At 41.8% G+C, this 16,656-nt stretch overlaps 1 protein-coding gene across 1 annotated transcript in view; it reads left to right on the top strand.

Annotated features, from left to right (window-relative positions):
* LOC122806001 (motile sperm domain-containing protein 1-like) overlaps positions 1 to 11,778 on the top strand; it is a 115,830-nt gene extending 104,052 nt beyond the window's left edge. Inside the window, exon 6 of the mRNA XM_044076242.1 lies at positions 11,636 to 11,778. Within this exon, the coding sequence (XP_043932177.1) occupies positions 11,636 to 11,778 (143 nt within the window). The remainder of the gene's footprint in view (positions 1 to 11,635) is intronic.
* The last annotated feature ends 4,878 nt before the right edge of the window (positions 11,779 to 16,656 follow it).

The following is a 16,656-nucleotide window of genomic DNA, read 5'->3' as shown; positions in this document are numbered from 1 at the left end:
GTAGGCAGTGTGCACCATCTTCCCCTCGTCCATGGCTTTGGTGACAGTCTCAAAGAAATCAACCAAATTTAGCAGACATGACCTCCCCTTGATGAAGCCAAACTGTATGGGATCAAGTGTTTGGAGGCCGTCAATGTTCTTGTTAATGAAGTCCATGATAATCTGTTTCATGGCCTTGTAAATCAGGCTAGTTAGGCTGATGCGTCTATAATTTCCTGGATCGGTGGACGCTCCACCTTTGGGTAAATAGAGGACAGTGGCTGTCCTCCAGTCAGCTGGGATGAAGCCAGTGCTTCGGCTTTGGTTGAATAGAATGCCTAATGGTGTTGCAAGTTCCTGACTGAGTTCACGTAGGATGCAGCCTGGTGTGTTATTGGGTCCCATGGAGGCTGTATTTTTTGCCTTTGAGAGAGCAATGATGACCTGTTCTCTAGATATAAGGGGAAGGGGGCAGCTACTGGGGATGTCCTGATATACTGATGGGGGGGACAGAGGGGGTGAAGTTTTTACTGAATCTGTCAGCCAGCAAGTTTGCTATGTCTACAGCGTTTGTATAGGCAGTGTCCTTGACCATCAGTTCTGAACAGATCTGGGTGCTTCCTTTGAGGACATATGTGAAGAAGGCCTTATGATTGTCTCTAGTAGATGTGGCCAGTTTGGACTTGAAATTGCTTTGGAGGATTTCACGAGTGCTCTTATTTCTATTTTCTAGCCGGATCTAGGACTATTGAACAAAAGTTCAATTGTCCGAATCCACAATCACCGAATAGTTTAACAAAAGCGCTTTCGTTAGTGTGTGTTTAAAAAAAAAAAAACATTACCTTTACGTTTTTGCAGGGGGCAAGCCCCCCTGCACCCCCTACTTAAATATTCTCACTCCGAGGTCACACTACAGTAGGGAAAAGGGAATTTTCCCTTATCCCCACTGTAGTGCGATCTCAGCAACAATCATACTTATGCAAAAGTGCCTTTTGGTGAAAAGCACTTTCGCGCAAGTATGCCCGGCCGAATCTGTTTAGGTTATGTTGCCGGTCAGGTGATCCTTTTCAGATCCCTTCTAGCCATAGCCCATGACATTCCTTTTGCATGTCATATGAGTATAAAACATACCAGGAAATGTATTATGCAGAACTTTTATTGTCCTGGAATTGCAAGGGATGTAACAGTGTACTGCAGGACTTGTGAGCAGTGCCAAAAAGTAGGCAAGGCAGGAGACTAGTTCAAAGCTCCTTTGATGCCTTTTCCAGTGATTGAGGAGTTGTTTCAGAGGGTATCTATTGATACTGTGGGGCCTCTGAGTACCTCATGTTCCACAAGGAAGTATATCCTGGCGGTAGATTACGCTACTAAATTTCTTGAAGCGGGCTCTGTCCTCCGTCAAGGTAGAGAAGGTGGAAAATGTTTCGTTAGAGATTTTCAATAGGGTAGATTTCCCAAGAGAAATACTGACTGACAGAGGTGTCAATTTCATGACAGACATGCTGGCTTGTCTGTGGAAGTGCTAAGGGGTGAAGCACCTAAAGACCGCCCCCTACCACCCTCAGTCTAATGGTCTTGTGGAGAAGTTAAACTCTACACTAAAGACCATACTACGGGCATTTGCAGACCAGTTTGAGAGAGAGAGTGGGACAAATATTTTCCCTATCTGCTGTTTGCATACAGAAAAGTACCCCCAGGAATCCACAGAATTTTTACCATTTGTGTTGTATGGGCATTGGGTGAAGGGTCCTTTAGATATGATTTGTGATGAGTGGGAGGGTAAGTGTGAATCCAACAAGGAGTCTGTTGTGACATTTGTCCTAAACTTCAGGACAAGGCTTAGGGAGCTCATGGGCTTGGCCCCAGAGAACCTGGCAGTACCCAACAGCAGAAAAAGATCTGGTATGACAGGAATGCTCGAGCCCGAAAGTATGCTGTAGGACAGCATGTTATGGTTCTCATTTGTGTCAGGCAAAATAAGCTGCAGGCAGCTCGAGAGGGACCCTTCAAAGTGGTAAGGAAGGTCAGTGATGTTAACTACATGGTAGAACTGCTAGGCAGGAGCACAAACTGTACCATGTTAACATGATGAAGCCTTGCCACGATAGGGAGGCCCTTGTGCTGAGTATATGCAGTGGGAGGAAGGAGTCTGAGGGAGATCTATGGCTACATCAAGCCAGCCAGCAAAATGCCAAGTTATTAAGGTGGAGCTTAGGGTTACAGGCATATGATATGACAGTACAGCACTGCAGTGGAGTCATCAATGCCAATGCAGATGGTCTCTCCAGACAGGGTATGGGTTAATGTTTTCCTAGACAGGCTCATGTCCCTCAAGCTGTGTTTCTCAAGGGTCACTTGAAAAACTAGCTTGAGTCTTCAAAAGAGGGAGATAATTGACAATGTGAGGTACTGCCAGCAATACCTGGAGAAGTAGGGCAGTGGATGTGTAACATATGCCAACATAGCTATCTGGAGAATTGTTAAGAATTGTATATCATTTGTATATCGAACTGATTTGTACAGGTGTTTGTGTTGAAAATGTATTTGTAAAGTTGCTTGTGTTAAAATGTACCAACAGTGGGTCCTGCTGGACAGAAAAATAAATACATCTGTATGTCAAACTGTATTATAACTATTGAAATTAATATATTGTAACAGAGGATACTGGAAGAGAATATGTTAATTTCAGTCCAGTTAACTTTAAAAATAGTCTGAAATTAAATTACCTAGTTTAGGCCATAAAAATTGTATCTTACAGTTCTGATTGCAACCAGAGACAAAATGTGTTTGAAAACAAGGACTAGGAATCCTGCTGTATTGTCCTTAGCAGTGAACTAATTGTTACCTTGGAAGGGTGGAAGTGCTGAAATGGTTTTATGGCATCCAGATGCTATAACACATCTTAGCAAAGCTCTATCTGTGTGTGTACAGTAGCATATATGTGCAGATTCTGGTTCAGTTTCTAGTAAAGTGGGGGTGGTATGGCAAACAGAAGTCTGTTGACCAGATGTATGTGATGTTATTCTGTAATCCAGCATGGAAATAATACATCCAAGTGACCCTTCCAGGTGCATCTGCAGTAAGTTCCTACTGATGCCTCTAGGCATCAAATATTGCTTGTTCATATTTGTATCAATAATTCTAAAACCATGCTATGTACAAGGGTTTAAAAGATTTAATCTTAAAGCTTACACAATTGCACACTCAACTACATTAATAGTTAACCTTTGTCTAGTGTAAGTAAATAGATATTAACTGTTTTGAAATTCATTTATACAGATATAATTTTCACATTTCTAAATATCTCAACAAATAACACAGGCAGAACCCCTTAGCCTTATATGAAAGCTCTCAGCTAGACAAATAAAATCATTCTGAGAGTATGTGTGTAACTAGAGTAGTTGGTGAGATATTGTAAGTTGTTTTCAAAATATTATAAATGAAATATAGTTACTCTGACTTATAAAATTTGGTTTAAGAAATATAACCTAAAGAATATTACCGCTATAAAAATAGTTTGTGCTGAAGAGTTTGCCGTTTATACTTCTTTCATAACCCCTATGGTTCCAGAGATGTGAACATTTGTTTGAAATGTGAGGACATAATTTGATTCTGTCAAAAGGCTTAGGCTCCGCCCAGTGGAAGTTACAGTGCTAACTTCCTGAGCTCTATTGGAGTGAATGAGTTAATACTAGATGAGACAGAAGTCTCAGTGCAGTCTGTTTTTGAAACCTGACATACAAAGATCACTCACTCCATCTTGCTTTGCTTTAGTAGGTAAACAGGGAATAGTAATTCTTTAGATCAGTCAGGAAAACATAGTGAGATTAGTTAAATACTGTTTTTCTGTATTTGTGTGAATCTATTAATTTGTGTTATTTTTAGTATTTCCTGTGACTGAAACTCTGGTGTTTATTGTAAATAGAAATTTAGTATTTTCATGTTCTTTTATTTATTGTTAAATATATTTAAAATTTTCATTGTGGCTGGTCCTTTAGAGAATATTTAACCTTTTAGAGTACTTATGTTTAAGTGGTGACACTGTGGCTGTTCTTGAAAGCCTTGCTGTTTGGTCAGCATTACCATTTGTATTAATATTAATTTTACCCAGTATAATTGGGTACTCTTGTAAGAGCCTTAGAGTAGCTGGCTTTGGAGTGTCCTGGTGGCAGTATCTACCTTATAGTCTGGGCAGAAAGGCACATTTAGTAAATCTTTGCAAGCCTTTCCCAGGTGTGTGTGTGTGAAAATCAAATCTGAAAGTGTGTGCGTGTGTGTTACCTACTTGGAGCAGGGACATAGAGCACTGGTTTCACAGAGAGGGTGGTGGAGGACTTGGTCTGGGACATTCGGATGAGGATTCAACTCTATAGCTGTGCCAGTGGGAAGTCTTATTGGGGGCCTGGAGAGAGAGGGAAACACACACACCCCAGACTGAGTGTGTTCTTAAGGGTAATTGTGCTTGGTACATACAGCTGCATCTGGAAATACTGTATGTAACTATCTTTGTTCCAAATTAAAGTCCCTCACCAGTGTCAGTGGTGATGATTCAGGCTCCTTGATTACTGGCCCAGAGAAAGGGGCATCACAGGAGGTATCCTAAATATATTCATAAAGGCTCTAGTTGCCAGTTAGTCTTAATACAGGAGTGCTTACTACTGGGAAAAGCCAAGCATAATTATATCTAGGATGAAAAAATGATCAGGCTCTCAGTTAAAGTTAACAAAATAGCTTACTACAGGGAACATTTTAAATTACTTAATTTTATCTAGTAAACAACAATAAGCAAGGAGTCAAACAGTTTACCAGCTCTTAAAAATACAGCTTCACATAGTTTAAGAGATAAATAGCCTGATACGAAAAAGTCTTTGGGGTATATGTGAGCAACAGAATTGAAACTGCATTTTATTTTTCTGTTATTTATTTGTTTCATTGAATATTGTGTTAAAGATAGTACTGCATTTTATTTTTCTGTGTATTTGTTTGTTTCACTGAATACACTCAAGTGTGATCGCCTATTTTCCATGTTAAAAGTGGTTTATTGCTGAATTTGCTTTAACTTAAACTCCCCCAAAATCATAAAAAAAATCCTATCCCTCTATTCGTTTCCCAGCTTTCTAGATCTAGTAAAGTCCGGTTTTCAGAGTTTGCTGAATTCTGGGCTGTTTTATAAGTTCCTGTGTTGCCCAGACCTTTCTAAGATAGAGGGAAGCTTCTCTGTTTATTGAGCTTTAGAACAGCCTATCTGTTGCTGGAGGAGTGGTCTCAGCTCAGAAACTGTAGTTTTATTGGCCGTTTTGAGAGATTTCCATCTCTTTCATCTATTTGCTTAAAAACCCGTGTTTGCACAGTTTTTGTGCTTGTATTATCTCAGCAACAGCCTGCCTGGGTGTTCTGCAGAGTCCTACAGCAGCAGAGAGAAAAGGAGACTGAGTGGATTAAGTACCTCTGTTTGCTTGTTATTGATTGTTTTTGCTAGCCACATTATTCTGACTGCTTTTTTATTAACTTTGCTACTCATCTGTGCTATTTTTGAAACCAAATGCTATTTGCACTTTAAAGTATCTTTAAGTGTTTTGCATCTGTTTAACTGTAAAGGCTACACACACAAGTGTGATAGCCTATTTTCCGTATTAAAAGTGTTTTTATTGCTAAATTTGCTTAAACTTTGAAAAAAAAACCCCAAAAAACAAAAAAATCCTATCCCTCTACTCGTTTCCTGCCTTTCTAGATCTAGTAAAGTCCAGTTTTCAGAGTTTGCTGAATTCTGGGCTGTTTTGTAAGTTCCTGTGTTGCCCAGACCTTTCTAAGAGAGGGAAGCTTCTCTGTTCATCAGTGAGCGTGGTGAGCTTTGGAATAGCCTATCTGTCACCGGAGGAGTGGTTTCAGCTCAGAGACTGGTAGGGAGAACAAAAGAACAGTTTATTCACAGACTAAGTGCTTTCACCCTATGTCCATAGGGCATCATCAGAGTGAATTAACACAAAAAAACTCTACCTTTATACAACTCTAAAATACAACCCACCCACTACTAATTATAAAATGCTGTGACAATTCTTAAAGAAATATAGTTAAAAACAAACACATTAATAAATGTACTATAATATTAAATAACTGGATGACTAAATAAAAATATATATAACCATGCACAAATAAATATAAATATACATAAATATGTGCAAATCCTGCTATAAATAAAGTTAAATTAAAAAACTTGACTAACAGAAGTGTACCAAAGAAACATATATGTATTTTAAACCTGCATATGTGACATTACACAATCCACCCCCCCCTTCTTTGTATTTCTATCCCTTTCATCTTTCTGCTTAAAAAATGTTTTGCGCATCGCCGCTTAGCTAGGATTAAACTATTCCCGGTGCCATAAAGTCTGCTCTTCAGTTTTTCTCTTAGAACTAGCCAGTTTCTAAATTGTAACAGTTGAAGGTGCTTTTCTGTGCTCAGCACTGGTTCAGATCTGTTGTAAGCAATAAATAAGCTAAAAATTACTAAAGCACTCAACCTTTCTAGTGGTTAACAGTTCTGTACTGATCTTCCTCAAGTTAGTTCAAGGAAAACAGCTCTAGTACTTTCTTCCCTCACTTGTCTAGAGGAAAATAGTGATTACCCGGTGTTCTCTCCTGTCTACCTGATGAATCTGGGCATCTTAGGGCAATGTAGCAATTGCCTCATGTACACTGACAACTCTCTCCTCCTACCACCCAACACTACAACCTGTGAGAGATGCATTTATCTTGCCAAACTGGAGGCAAAGCTCTCTCAACCCAAGACTGAACCTCTCAGTCCAGAGAAGGTAAACACTTGCACCACACTCATCACATAGTCCCATTATACCTACACCTCCAAAACCCACACATAGATGCACAAAAACATTCTCAGAGGCTCTCAATAAGAATTTGCCCAAGCAACGGAGACCTCCAAAGCAGAAACACAAGCAACCTCCACTCCTCAACACAACCCAAAAGACACATGACACACAGACCCAGTGTGCCACTCAACCACAGCCCATAAGGCAAAACAACGTGCCTAACACATTAGTCATAGGTGACTCTGTAGTCAGGTACACTGATGTTCCACTCACCAGAATAGACAAGGAGAAGGTTACTGTTAATTGCCTATTGGATGCCAGGATCCGCCACCTAACCCATGCACTCAGGTCTCTCCACAAGTACAAATATGACTCAGTCATTGTCCATGTTGGTGTGAACGACCTGAGATGTACCTCCCTGGGCTACATGAAAAGAGACATGGAGAAGCTCTCTGATCTTTTAATCCAGACAGGTATGACCCTATCCCTGAGTAGCATCCTACCGTCACCCAGAATGATACTGCATTACAAGGACAAAATTATTGACTTCAACAATTGGCTAAGCTTCAAATGTCATGCCATAGGTTCATACTAGGCTTTCTGCCCTGGGGTATTTAGAAGCCTAGCCCGATTGTATTTGGCTTACGCCACCCCTTGATTTGAGTATACTGTGCCCTTTTTAAAGTTTAGTTTACTGTGCCTGTCTAATAGTGACACGGAAGTAATCCCCGGGACAAACCTACGATCTACGATTCTTCTTGAAGACAGTCAGTGAGGTGCTCTGCCTAACATGAACTGGAATTCTATTCCAGAGCAAAGGGAGCCTCTGGGTTATGAATCTGTCCCTCCAGCATGTTCTATTTATTTCTGTGCTGAGGTTCAAGTCCCTCGAGCACGTGGCTCTAAGGGATTTAGATTTACTGAGGTGGAGCATGTCCATTAATTCTGGGTTGGACATAGCTTTATATGTCAGGCATAGATCGCCTCGAAGTAGGTGGTATGCAACTGAGTAGAGCTGGAGTTTTTTTAACCGAGCAGCATATGGCATCTGTTTGAGTCCCTTGATCCTCCTGGTGAGGTACTTTTGGGGTCTTTCTAATTGCTGCAGGTGTCGGGTAAGGTACATCCCAAAGGGGGGGGGGCATTGTATTCTGTGATGGGCCTGATGAGGGATCAATAAAGGGGCACGATTACCTCTCTTGATCTAGATGTGAATCCTTTCATGATGAGGTGGGCTATGTAGAAGGTCTTTCTAACCACTTTGGCAACGTGGTTGTCACAGGAGAGATTGCTATCAACTTGGGTCCCCAGATCCCTAATTACTTTCTCTGTACTTAATGGGTTACCACCTATGTGGTAATTTGTGGACACATTGTTTTTGCCAAAGGGTATGACTATACTCTTTTTGCATTTAGCTTTAGACCATGGCTCTGGCACCAGTTATCCGTCTCTGCGAGACCGTTTTGAAGGATGTTTATGTCAGCTGGAGAGTCGATTATGGCACCCAGTTTGCAGTCATCTGCGAACTTGGTGAGCCATAATCCTCCCAAGTTGGCCTGTACCTCAGAAAAGTAAATACTGAACAAGAGAGGTCCCAGGACAGAACCTTGTGGGACGCCACTTGTGACCGGTTTCGAGTCTGACATGGCTCCAGCAACTCTGATTCTGTGGGTTCTGTCTTTGAGCCAGTTTGCGACCCATCTTGTGACATAGGGGTTTATATTTAGGCTGGATAGCTTATCTATGATGCCCAAGTGGGGTATTGTGTCAAATGCCTTTGCGAGGTCCAGATAGGCTGTGTGGACTACCTTCCCTTCATCTATGGCCTTGGTGACCGTTTCGAAGAAGTCGGCCAGGTTCAAAAGGCAGGATCTGCCCTTGAAGCCAAATGGATAGGATCTTGTGTCTGTAGGTCCTCAATGTCTTTGTTTATGAGTTCCATTGTGATCCTCTCCATAGCCTTGCAGACTAGGCTAGTCAGGCTTATGGGGCGATAGTTTCCAGGGTCCGCAGAGGCGCCATCTTTGTGGAGTGGGACCACTGTTGCTGTACGCCATTCTTTGGGCACATACCCTGTAGTGAGGCTGAGATTGTACAGCAGTTTTACTTGAGGGATTAGTTCTTCTTGGAGTTCATGTAGGACACAACCCGGGACGCCATCTGGTCCCATGGAAGCAGTGTTTTTTGCTTTGGAGAGGGCGGCCTTCACCTGAGCATCAGAGATGTTTGGGAGGCTGCACTCTGCCGGGATAGATACCAAGGGGATCCATTATCTGTCTGCCTGGGACAACATGGTCGACAGACCACGATGTTTTGCTAGAGATGGCCTGCACCTGTCACCCCTGCGATTCCGGATACTGGCTAAGGCTCTTGCTGCCCCTATAGTGCCTTTTTTAGGCAAGGTTCAAATGACAAACCCACTACCGTAACAGATACAGGCAAGAAAAAACTGAGGGTAATGCTACTCAATGCTAGAAGCCTAAACTACAAAATGCATCCACTCGAGGGACTCCTTAAAATACAGAACATCGATATATGTGCAGTGACTGAAACCTGGTTCAAGGCTCCAGAGATCACCCCTGCATTACCAGGATATAACTCATACCATACCTTTCGGCCATCTAACCAGAACACCAAGGGCAGAGATGTGTCCATATTCATACCCCCAGGCTAGTTGCCTAACATAATGCATCCGAAATTATCCAAGTGCAACTAACTCTAGGCAAAACTGCAATCCTACTCATGTACAAACTCCTTTGCTCAACGCTTTCTAAAAATCATAAACTCCAATGCCCTGGATCAACTTATCCACACCCCCACCAGGGGAAAAATATCCTAGACCTAGTCATTACCAACATGAGTGACCAGTGTGCCACATCTGAAGTCAGCTCCTCGTTGGTCAGATCCGACCATAAGCTAATCACCTTAGATATCCGCATCCCGCCCCCACCCACCATTAAGGAAACCACTGTAAAAAAATTTCTACAAAGCTAACTTCAAGCTTCTTAAGACAGAAGTGGCAAACTTCACGACAGCCATGCATATGGACAATACAGTTACGACTGCCGAATCTTATACAAATGCACTCTATATGCACTTACATGAGTGGATGGATCGTGCTATCCCTAGCAGAACCAAGACGCTATCCTCCAAAAAAAGGAAACCACTGAAAATGAAGCTTGCCAGTAAACCTGCAACTGATCCAGCCTAAAAATGCTCTGGTAGATGAAACTGTTCTATTATTAATCATGAGAAACGTAAATTAGAGAGAAGAATATAGAGAACAAAAAAGTTACCCTAAACCCAGGGGTAGTACATATAATGAAAATAATGGGAAAACACAATGGAATAATAATGGTGATTTTTGAACCAAGCAATAGACATGTGGAAACAAATGAAATGGATATTAATGAATATACTTTAAACTAAAAGGACCCTGCGGAATACCCCCCTTTACACAGGCCAGAGAGACTGATAAGCAGACAGCCCCAGAGGTACAAGTACCAAGGGGGGAATACCAAAGGAGAACTTAAATTTGAACATGATTGTCCCACATAACAACAACAATATTGCTACAGTTGGTGTTAGGTCTGTGTTGAATGGCTACAGCATCTTTAACTATAGTGACATAGAAGTTAATCATGGTCACTTTGGCTTGTTCACCAAGGGGTTTAATTTTATTTGCCCCGACATAAATGTAACAAGTAAATTATTGACAAAGTTGTTCCTTAGAAAAAAAGGAATCCTGAACTTATAATGGGAACTAATAGTCACCAGATGGTGAACAATGAACTTAGGAAATAAGATTGTTGTAGAAAATGAATTTAGAAAGGGTGTTTCAAGTAACAACTTTATGTCTAATTTAACATCTGAAGAAAGAAAAGTGATGGAGAATCAAGAAACCACACTGTCAGAGTTGAGACCTGACAAAGGTGGGTGGACGGTTTTAATGAACAAGATAGATTATGAGACCAGAATGTTAAATTTGCTAGGTAACACAGATAGATATTCCATGGTTTCCCTCAATGAGGTTCAAGTAGCTTATCATAACATTACAAGACTTGTTACTGGAAGACTTTATTGACCAACGAGATTTTAACTTTCTATACAATGACAAACCTAGAGTGCCATTAATTTTTGGCATTCCAATAATCCCATATAGAGAAGTATTCTGGCAGATTTTATTAGAGGCTGACCTCAATGATGTTATTTCTCTAGTTCCAGTTTTAAAACTGTGCTGCCAGGCTATAATACTCTCTCATAAAAATGTTTTTGTTTAAATAGTATTTTAGAATATACCACACAAAAAGCTTCATACAACTTGTTTCAGTTTTAATTCATGAAATGAAAGTTTTTCTTAAGAATGGCCACTAGAGGGAGTTTCAGTATTTGATGTTCACTTTGTGACCGATATTAATATATTTATTCAATGTATTTTTTCAGGATAGTCATGTTTTAAGTTTTAATACGTCTTTTATACATTTATATTGTCAATTTAAGTGATTTGTTTAGTTTTTACTAGTTTACATTTTAATTAGCTGTAATGTGATTGGAGGGGCACTACCTAAGCAAAAGTATTTAAACTGCTTATGAGTTACATTCATTCATGCATCTGAGGAAGTCTGTGTTAGACGAAAACATACTTGTGGATATAAGTGTTTATGTTTTCATCCTCATGGTGTGCTGACTCTGAATAAACCTGTGTGGTGCACTTCATTGGGCTACTTGTGCTGCATTTTTCCTGTTTTTGGTTTCACTATACAGCACTTGCTTCCATTTGCTTTAGTTTAGGTTCTATAATGTTCCTGAGGATTGTTAATTTTTATTCAGTCTCCTCTGACAAATCTTTGAAGCCTTTGGAAAAGGCTAGTAGGGCACTCAAGAGAACTGGAGAGAAAGTCTATTGTTTCTACTTTAGCCTTTACGGGCCATCAGTTACTATGTCTACATCAGCTGACAAGCCTGGCCAGTGAAAGCTACAGCATATTTGATCTCACTGATTGTGAGGGAATGTCCTCTATTTCTATTTTCAGTTCTACTTCGCAGGTTGCTTGCCACTTGAGTGCAGCTATGATTCTGTGGATACGTCTTCCGCAGCTGCTGCCTTTGGTTCTACTTTGGTTCTGTCATGAGGCATTATTTTTGGCCTTAATGACTGCAGACAAAGACAAGTTGCTGGATGCTCCTTTTGAAATAGTAGAGATTAGAAGTGATGCAGGACCTTATGTAGAGAGGACTCAAGTTATCCTACATGGTCTGCTTTTGGCTGTAGGCAGCTATGTCAGGCCCCAAAAGCCAAAAAAAGGTGGTAGGGAAGCTGCTCCTGCTGAATCTTCAATGGCTCTTCTGACAAGCCTACCTCTCTGAAATTGTGCCAAAGCCACTTGGCCAGGTTCCTTTGTCCCTTCAACTCTCCCACTATCTTTCAAACTGGCACCTCATCAATTCAGATTCTTGGGTTCTGGCTGTCAGTCAAGATGTCTCCTTCCTTTTTCAGGGATTCTCCAACCTCTTTGGGAAATTTCCCGAGAAGGATCAAGGAAGTATTCAGTCATGTAGGAATGCACTTCTATTCCAGAATGTTCCTAGATCCCTGAAATAGGGCACTTAGATGCCTCTTCTGGATCTCTTTTCAAGCCTCTGGTTTGCTCTTTGGCCTTTCTACTGTCCCACGTGTATTCACAAAATACTTACCTCCTGTGATTGCCTTTTGTAGACTTCAATGCATTCAGATTATTTTTTTTTCTAGATGACCATATTTCATTACTTCAGAGTCTGAACTTTGCCCTGCCTCCCTCACAGGATCACATGCAAATTTGGTGTAGGATTTAGACAGTGCCAATGTTGACCTCTCTTCTGCAGCCAAAGGTTTCATTTCTTCTGCCTGCCATTCTAGACAAGGAGTTTCTTTGGGGCCCTAGTCTATTACAATACTCTCTCTTTGTTAGACTGCATATGTAGAAGCTTTAGTTGTACCTCAAATCAGTTTGAACAAGGAGAAGTTCTAGTTGTGTAAAATCTTACCATAATGGTAGATGTCCTTGAATTCACGGCTGCAATATTCATCACTTATGGGAATTCCCTGCCATAAAGCCCATCGTCCAGCCAGTTTATCAAAGCCTATCATTGTTTTAAGGTTCGCTGAACTTCACCTACGCACTCCTTGTGGCGGGTAGGGCATAAAGGTAATGTGCAGGCATACCATCCTCAGAACTTGACTGCCCTAGTACAAACAGCAGTCCAAGGAGACCCACAGAGAACCTGCACATCCAGGTAGGAAAAAGACTAGGGGGATGGATGGAGGAAGTGAATACTGCAGCAGTGAAAGCAAGGACATCTACCATTATGGTAAGATTTTACACAACTGTACTATGTCCTTACATTTACTGCTGCAGTACTCATCACTTATGGGAGATTGCAGTTCAAGAAGAAACTGGGGGGGGGGGAGCATTATTAGACCCCAGCTAAGTACCCATGAAGAATGGCATTAGCAAAAACGAGACCTAGTGCTGGAGATACCATCCAACTTGTAATGTTTAGTAAAGGTATGCACAGAAGTCCAGGTAGCTGCTTCAAGAATATAATTAGTCTTGGAGCTTTTGAAAACAAAAAAAGCACCAGAAAAGGCCACAGCTCTAGTAGAATGAGCCTTTACAGAAGGAGGAAGGCTCTCACCATGAAAACAGTAACAAAAAGAAATAGCCTTTAAAGAGCTGATAAGTGGCCCTTACTAGAAGAAAAGGCCAAACCAGCAGTGAGCAACTCACACACGAGAGAACCAAATGAACATCCGCAGTAAGTGGGTCCAGGTCACAAGAAAGACCCCAAATATAAAACCCCTTCCATTTAGACAAATAGGATTTCCTACTAGTAGGTTTCCTGGCCTCCTGTAGGACTTGCATGTACTCAGAAAAAAGGTGTCTGAGGGATCAGAACCCTATAACCCAGTGTCAGTTGAAACATGAACAGGTGGGGATGGATGAGATCTCTTGTTTTGTGTGGGTAGATCCACCCTATAAGGTACTGTGTGATGATTGCCCTTGGCTAGATTCAGAAGTAGGGGGATGCAGTGCTGTTTCGGCCAAAAGGGAGTCACCAACAAGATTTTGGGAGCATTCTGTTGAATCTTGAACAGGACTCTCAGAATGACAGGAAGGGGAGGGGATGCATAAAGAAACAGCCCCTTTCCAAGAAAATGAGAGGGCATCCACCTTCTGAGGACCTGGGAGTCTGGCACAAAACAGAGGAAGTTGTTTGTTCAGAGGGGATGCAGAGAGATCTACTTGAGGAGTACACCACTGGTGAGCAATGTTCAGAAACCCATCCCTGTGAAGGACCTGCTCAATGTGTCTACCACAATGTTCTGATCAGAAGGAATATAAACTGCCTGAAGAGTCACTTGACAGCCAGATTCTATACCAGAAGTTCCAGCCAGCACATGGGAAAGATCTTGTTTCCCCCTGTTGATATACTACATAACTGATACTGATTGTGAATAACTTGAGAGGCCCCGGAGAAAGAGGATGAAAGGCCAGAAGAGCCAGCATAAGAGCTCTCATCTGAGGTTGATGTGCTCCTTATGCTGACGAGGTGACCACACTCCCGAACCTTCAGGGAGCCAAATGTTGCTCCCCATCCCACATCTGAAGCATCTGTGAACACAGCCTGAAAGGGAAGAGGATGATAAAAAGGGAGCCCTGGATTCAGAGACAATTGTTGAACCCACCACAGAAGTTCCTTCGAGAGAAAGGAGAAGATGAATTGCAAGTCCAGAGGATGTGCATGTTGAAGCCACACAGACTTCAGAAACCACTGAAACTTCCTCATGTGGAGTTTGGCCAAAGAGGATCAGAATGGTGGAAGCCATAAACTCCAGAAACTCCCTGGCTGTAATGGAGGCTGAGGAATGCCCATAAGAGGAGGCTGGGAAATCCACACCATGAAGTACCCCTGACGAATGATTGACAGAACCCAAGAATCCTGGGTGATTCAAAGCCAAACAGGAAGAAAAAGGCAAAGAGGAATGTGGCTGAGCCAGGTGGATAATCAGACAGCTCCTGTTTTGTCAGCAAAGGAAGGCTTTAGAATCCCTGCAGTCTGAGTGGCCCTAGCAGGAGGAGCTAGTTTACCTCCCTTTTTACCTTTAGCAGGAGGGTGAGATTGCCCATGAAAAAAGACTGGCTTACAAGCGTAGTTTCTCTGAAATTTAGGCACAGGAGCAACCAAGATATGTTTAAGCTCCTGTAAGGCCTTCCCCTTGTCCTGAAGAGACAAAAAATTCAGCAGCCTCTTCCCAAAAAAAAGTTTATTATCTAGAGGAGCATCCAGCCTTTAATACATTGGGTAAAGGTTGAAGCCCAAGTCAAGAATACCTCCTCAGTAATGAACCAAAAGCAGCAGCCTTAGAAGAGGCATCCATTGCATCTGCATCATGACTACATTTGATAGAATGATGAACTACTTGAGAGGAAGTCCCTAGCAAGGAAAGAGCAGATGATTTACTCTAATTTTGAGAGATCAGAAAAAAGCTAACAGGCCTGAGAAAGAAGAGCCAACACATCCCTAGATATATGGGTCTGATAATTAATAGCCCTAAAAGCCAGAGTAGCCTAAGTATAAACCTTCTTACCCAGCCTGTCCATGGTTCTGCTGTCCTTATCCGAAAGCAGTAACTTGGATGAAGGAATCAACTGAGACTGCTTATCAGAGGTTACAGACACCACAGAGGGATAAGCAGCAGGATATTTCAACAAAAAGGAACAATCCTCTGGTTTTATACGGTGCAGAGAATCAGGCACATTAGAGGCATTGGAAAAAAACGTAGTAAAGCAGCCAAGACAGGAGGAATAGCTGCAGGTTTAGGAGACTCCAGCTGCAGTAACTCATAGTACCACTTGTGGATCTCAGAAACCTGGACACAACCCCACTTAAATTATATCATCCTAGAGATTGTGTCCCCAAAGGAAAGTTCCTCAGGAATATCTGGAGAATTAAATTCCTCCTCCTCAGACCCATAGTCTAAAGAAGGAAAATTGGTAGAATAAGGGATTTTTCATCAGAATCCAACTCTTCCTCAGAAGAATTCAATTCCCTGAGCCTTTTAGGTGAAAATGACCAAGGAACAGCATGAACCAAAACCCCTTGAGGAGGCCTTTAAATGACAGTAAAGCATTAAATAACTCCTGAATAAAGGCCTGCCACTCATTTTGTGGATCCCTAGGAGCAGAAGAAACAGGATGTTTATCCTAAAAACCTGGGAAGGCCCTGACTCAGGATGGCATTCCAGAACCATAGTAGGAACTTCTTCCCTAAGAATAAACTGCATAATCCCCCAAGACCCCTCAGAAACAAACAGTTGTTCCCCCTGAATGCCCAAATCAGATGCCTGCAAAGCCTCATCGGATGTGCTGCCTGCCAGATCCTCACTGGCCTCCAACTTGGATGCAGCAGAGGAATCAGACAACACAACCAGACAAGTCTCCGGGTTTGTAATAACCTCAGGAGAAACACCTGGCAGAGGGTGGACAGCAGAAGATTCCGGTCTTACCTTTTTCACCTTCTTTCTGATGGCTGACCCTCGGGGTCAGAAGTTCCATCATTAGTATCTTTAGTAAGAGGCTTAAGACGCTGGTTCTCAAGATACAATGAAAGGGAAGAAAGCCTACTACGAAGGGTTTTTGGGACAAATGCCTGACTAACTGAGCAAGATGTATGGTCATGAGAAGCTCCTAGGCAAAAATGCACTAATCATGGTGGTCTTTATGGGGAATCAGTCTCCGACACTGGCATTTACCCTTCCTGGATGGCATTAAGCCCCCAAACAGCACACAAAAAATAAGAAAAGAATAAAA

Source organism: Protopterus annectens, chromosome 7.part0 (assembly GCF_019279795.1).
Source record: "Protopterus annectens isolate FY-2018-M chromosome 7.part0, PAN1.0, whole genome shotgun sequence".
Classification (NCBI taxonomy): domain Eukaryota; kingdom Metazoa; phylum Chordata; order Ceratodontiformes; family Protopteridae; genus Protopterus; species Protopterus annectens.
Note: the sequence above shows the minus strand (reverse complement) of the source record. Positions and strands in the feature narration are given on the sequence as shown.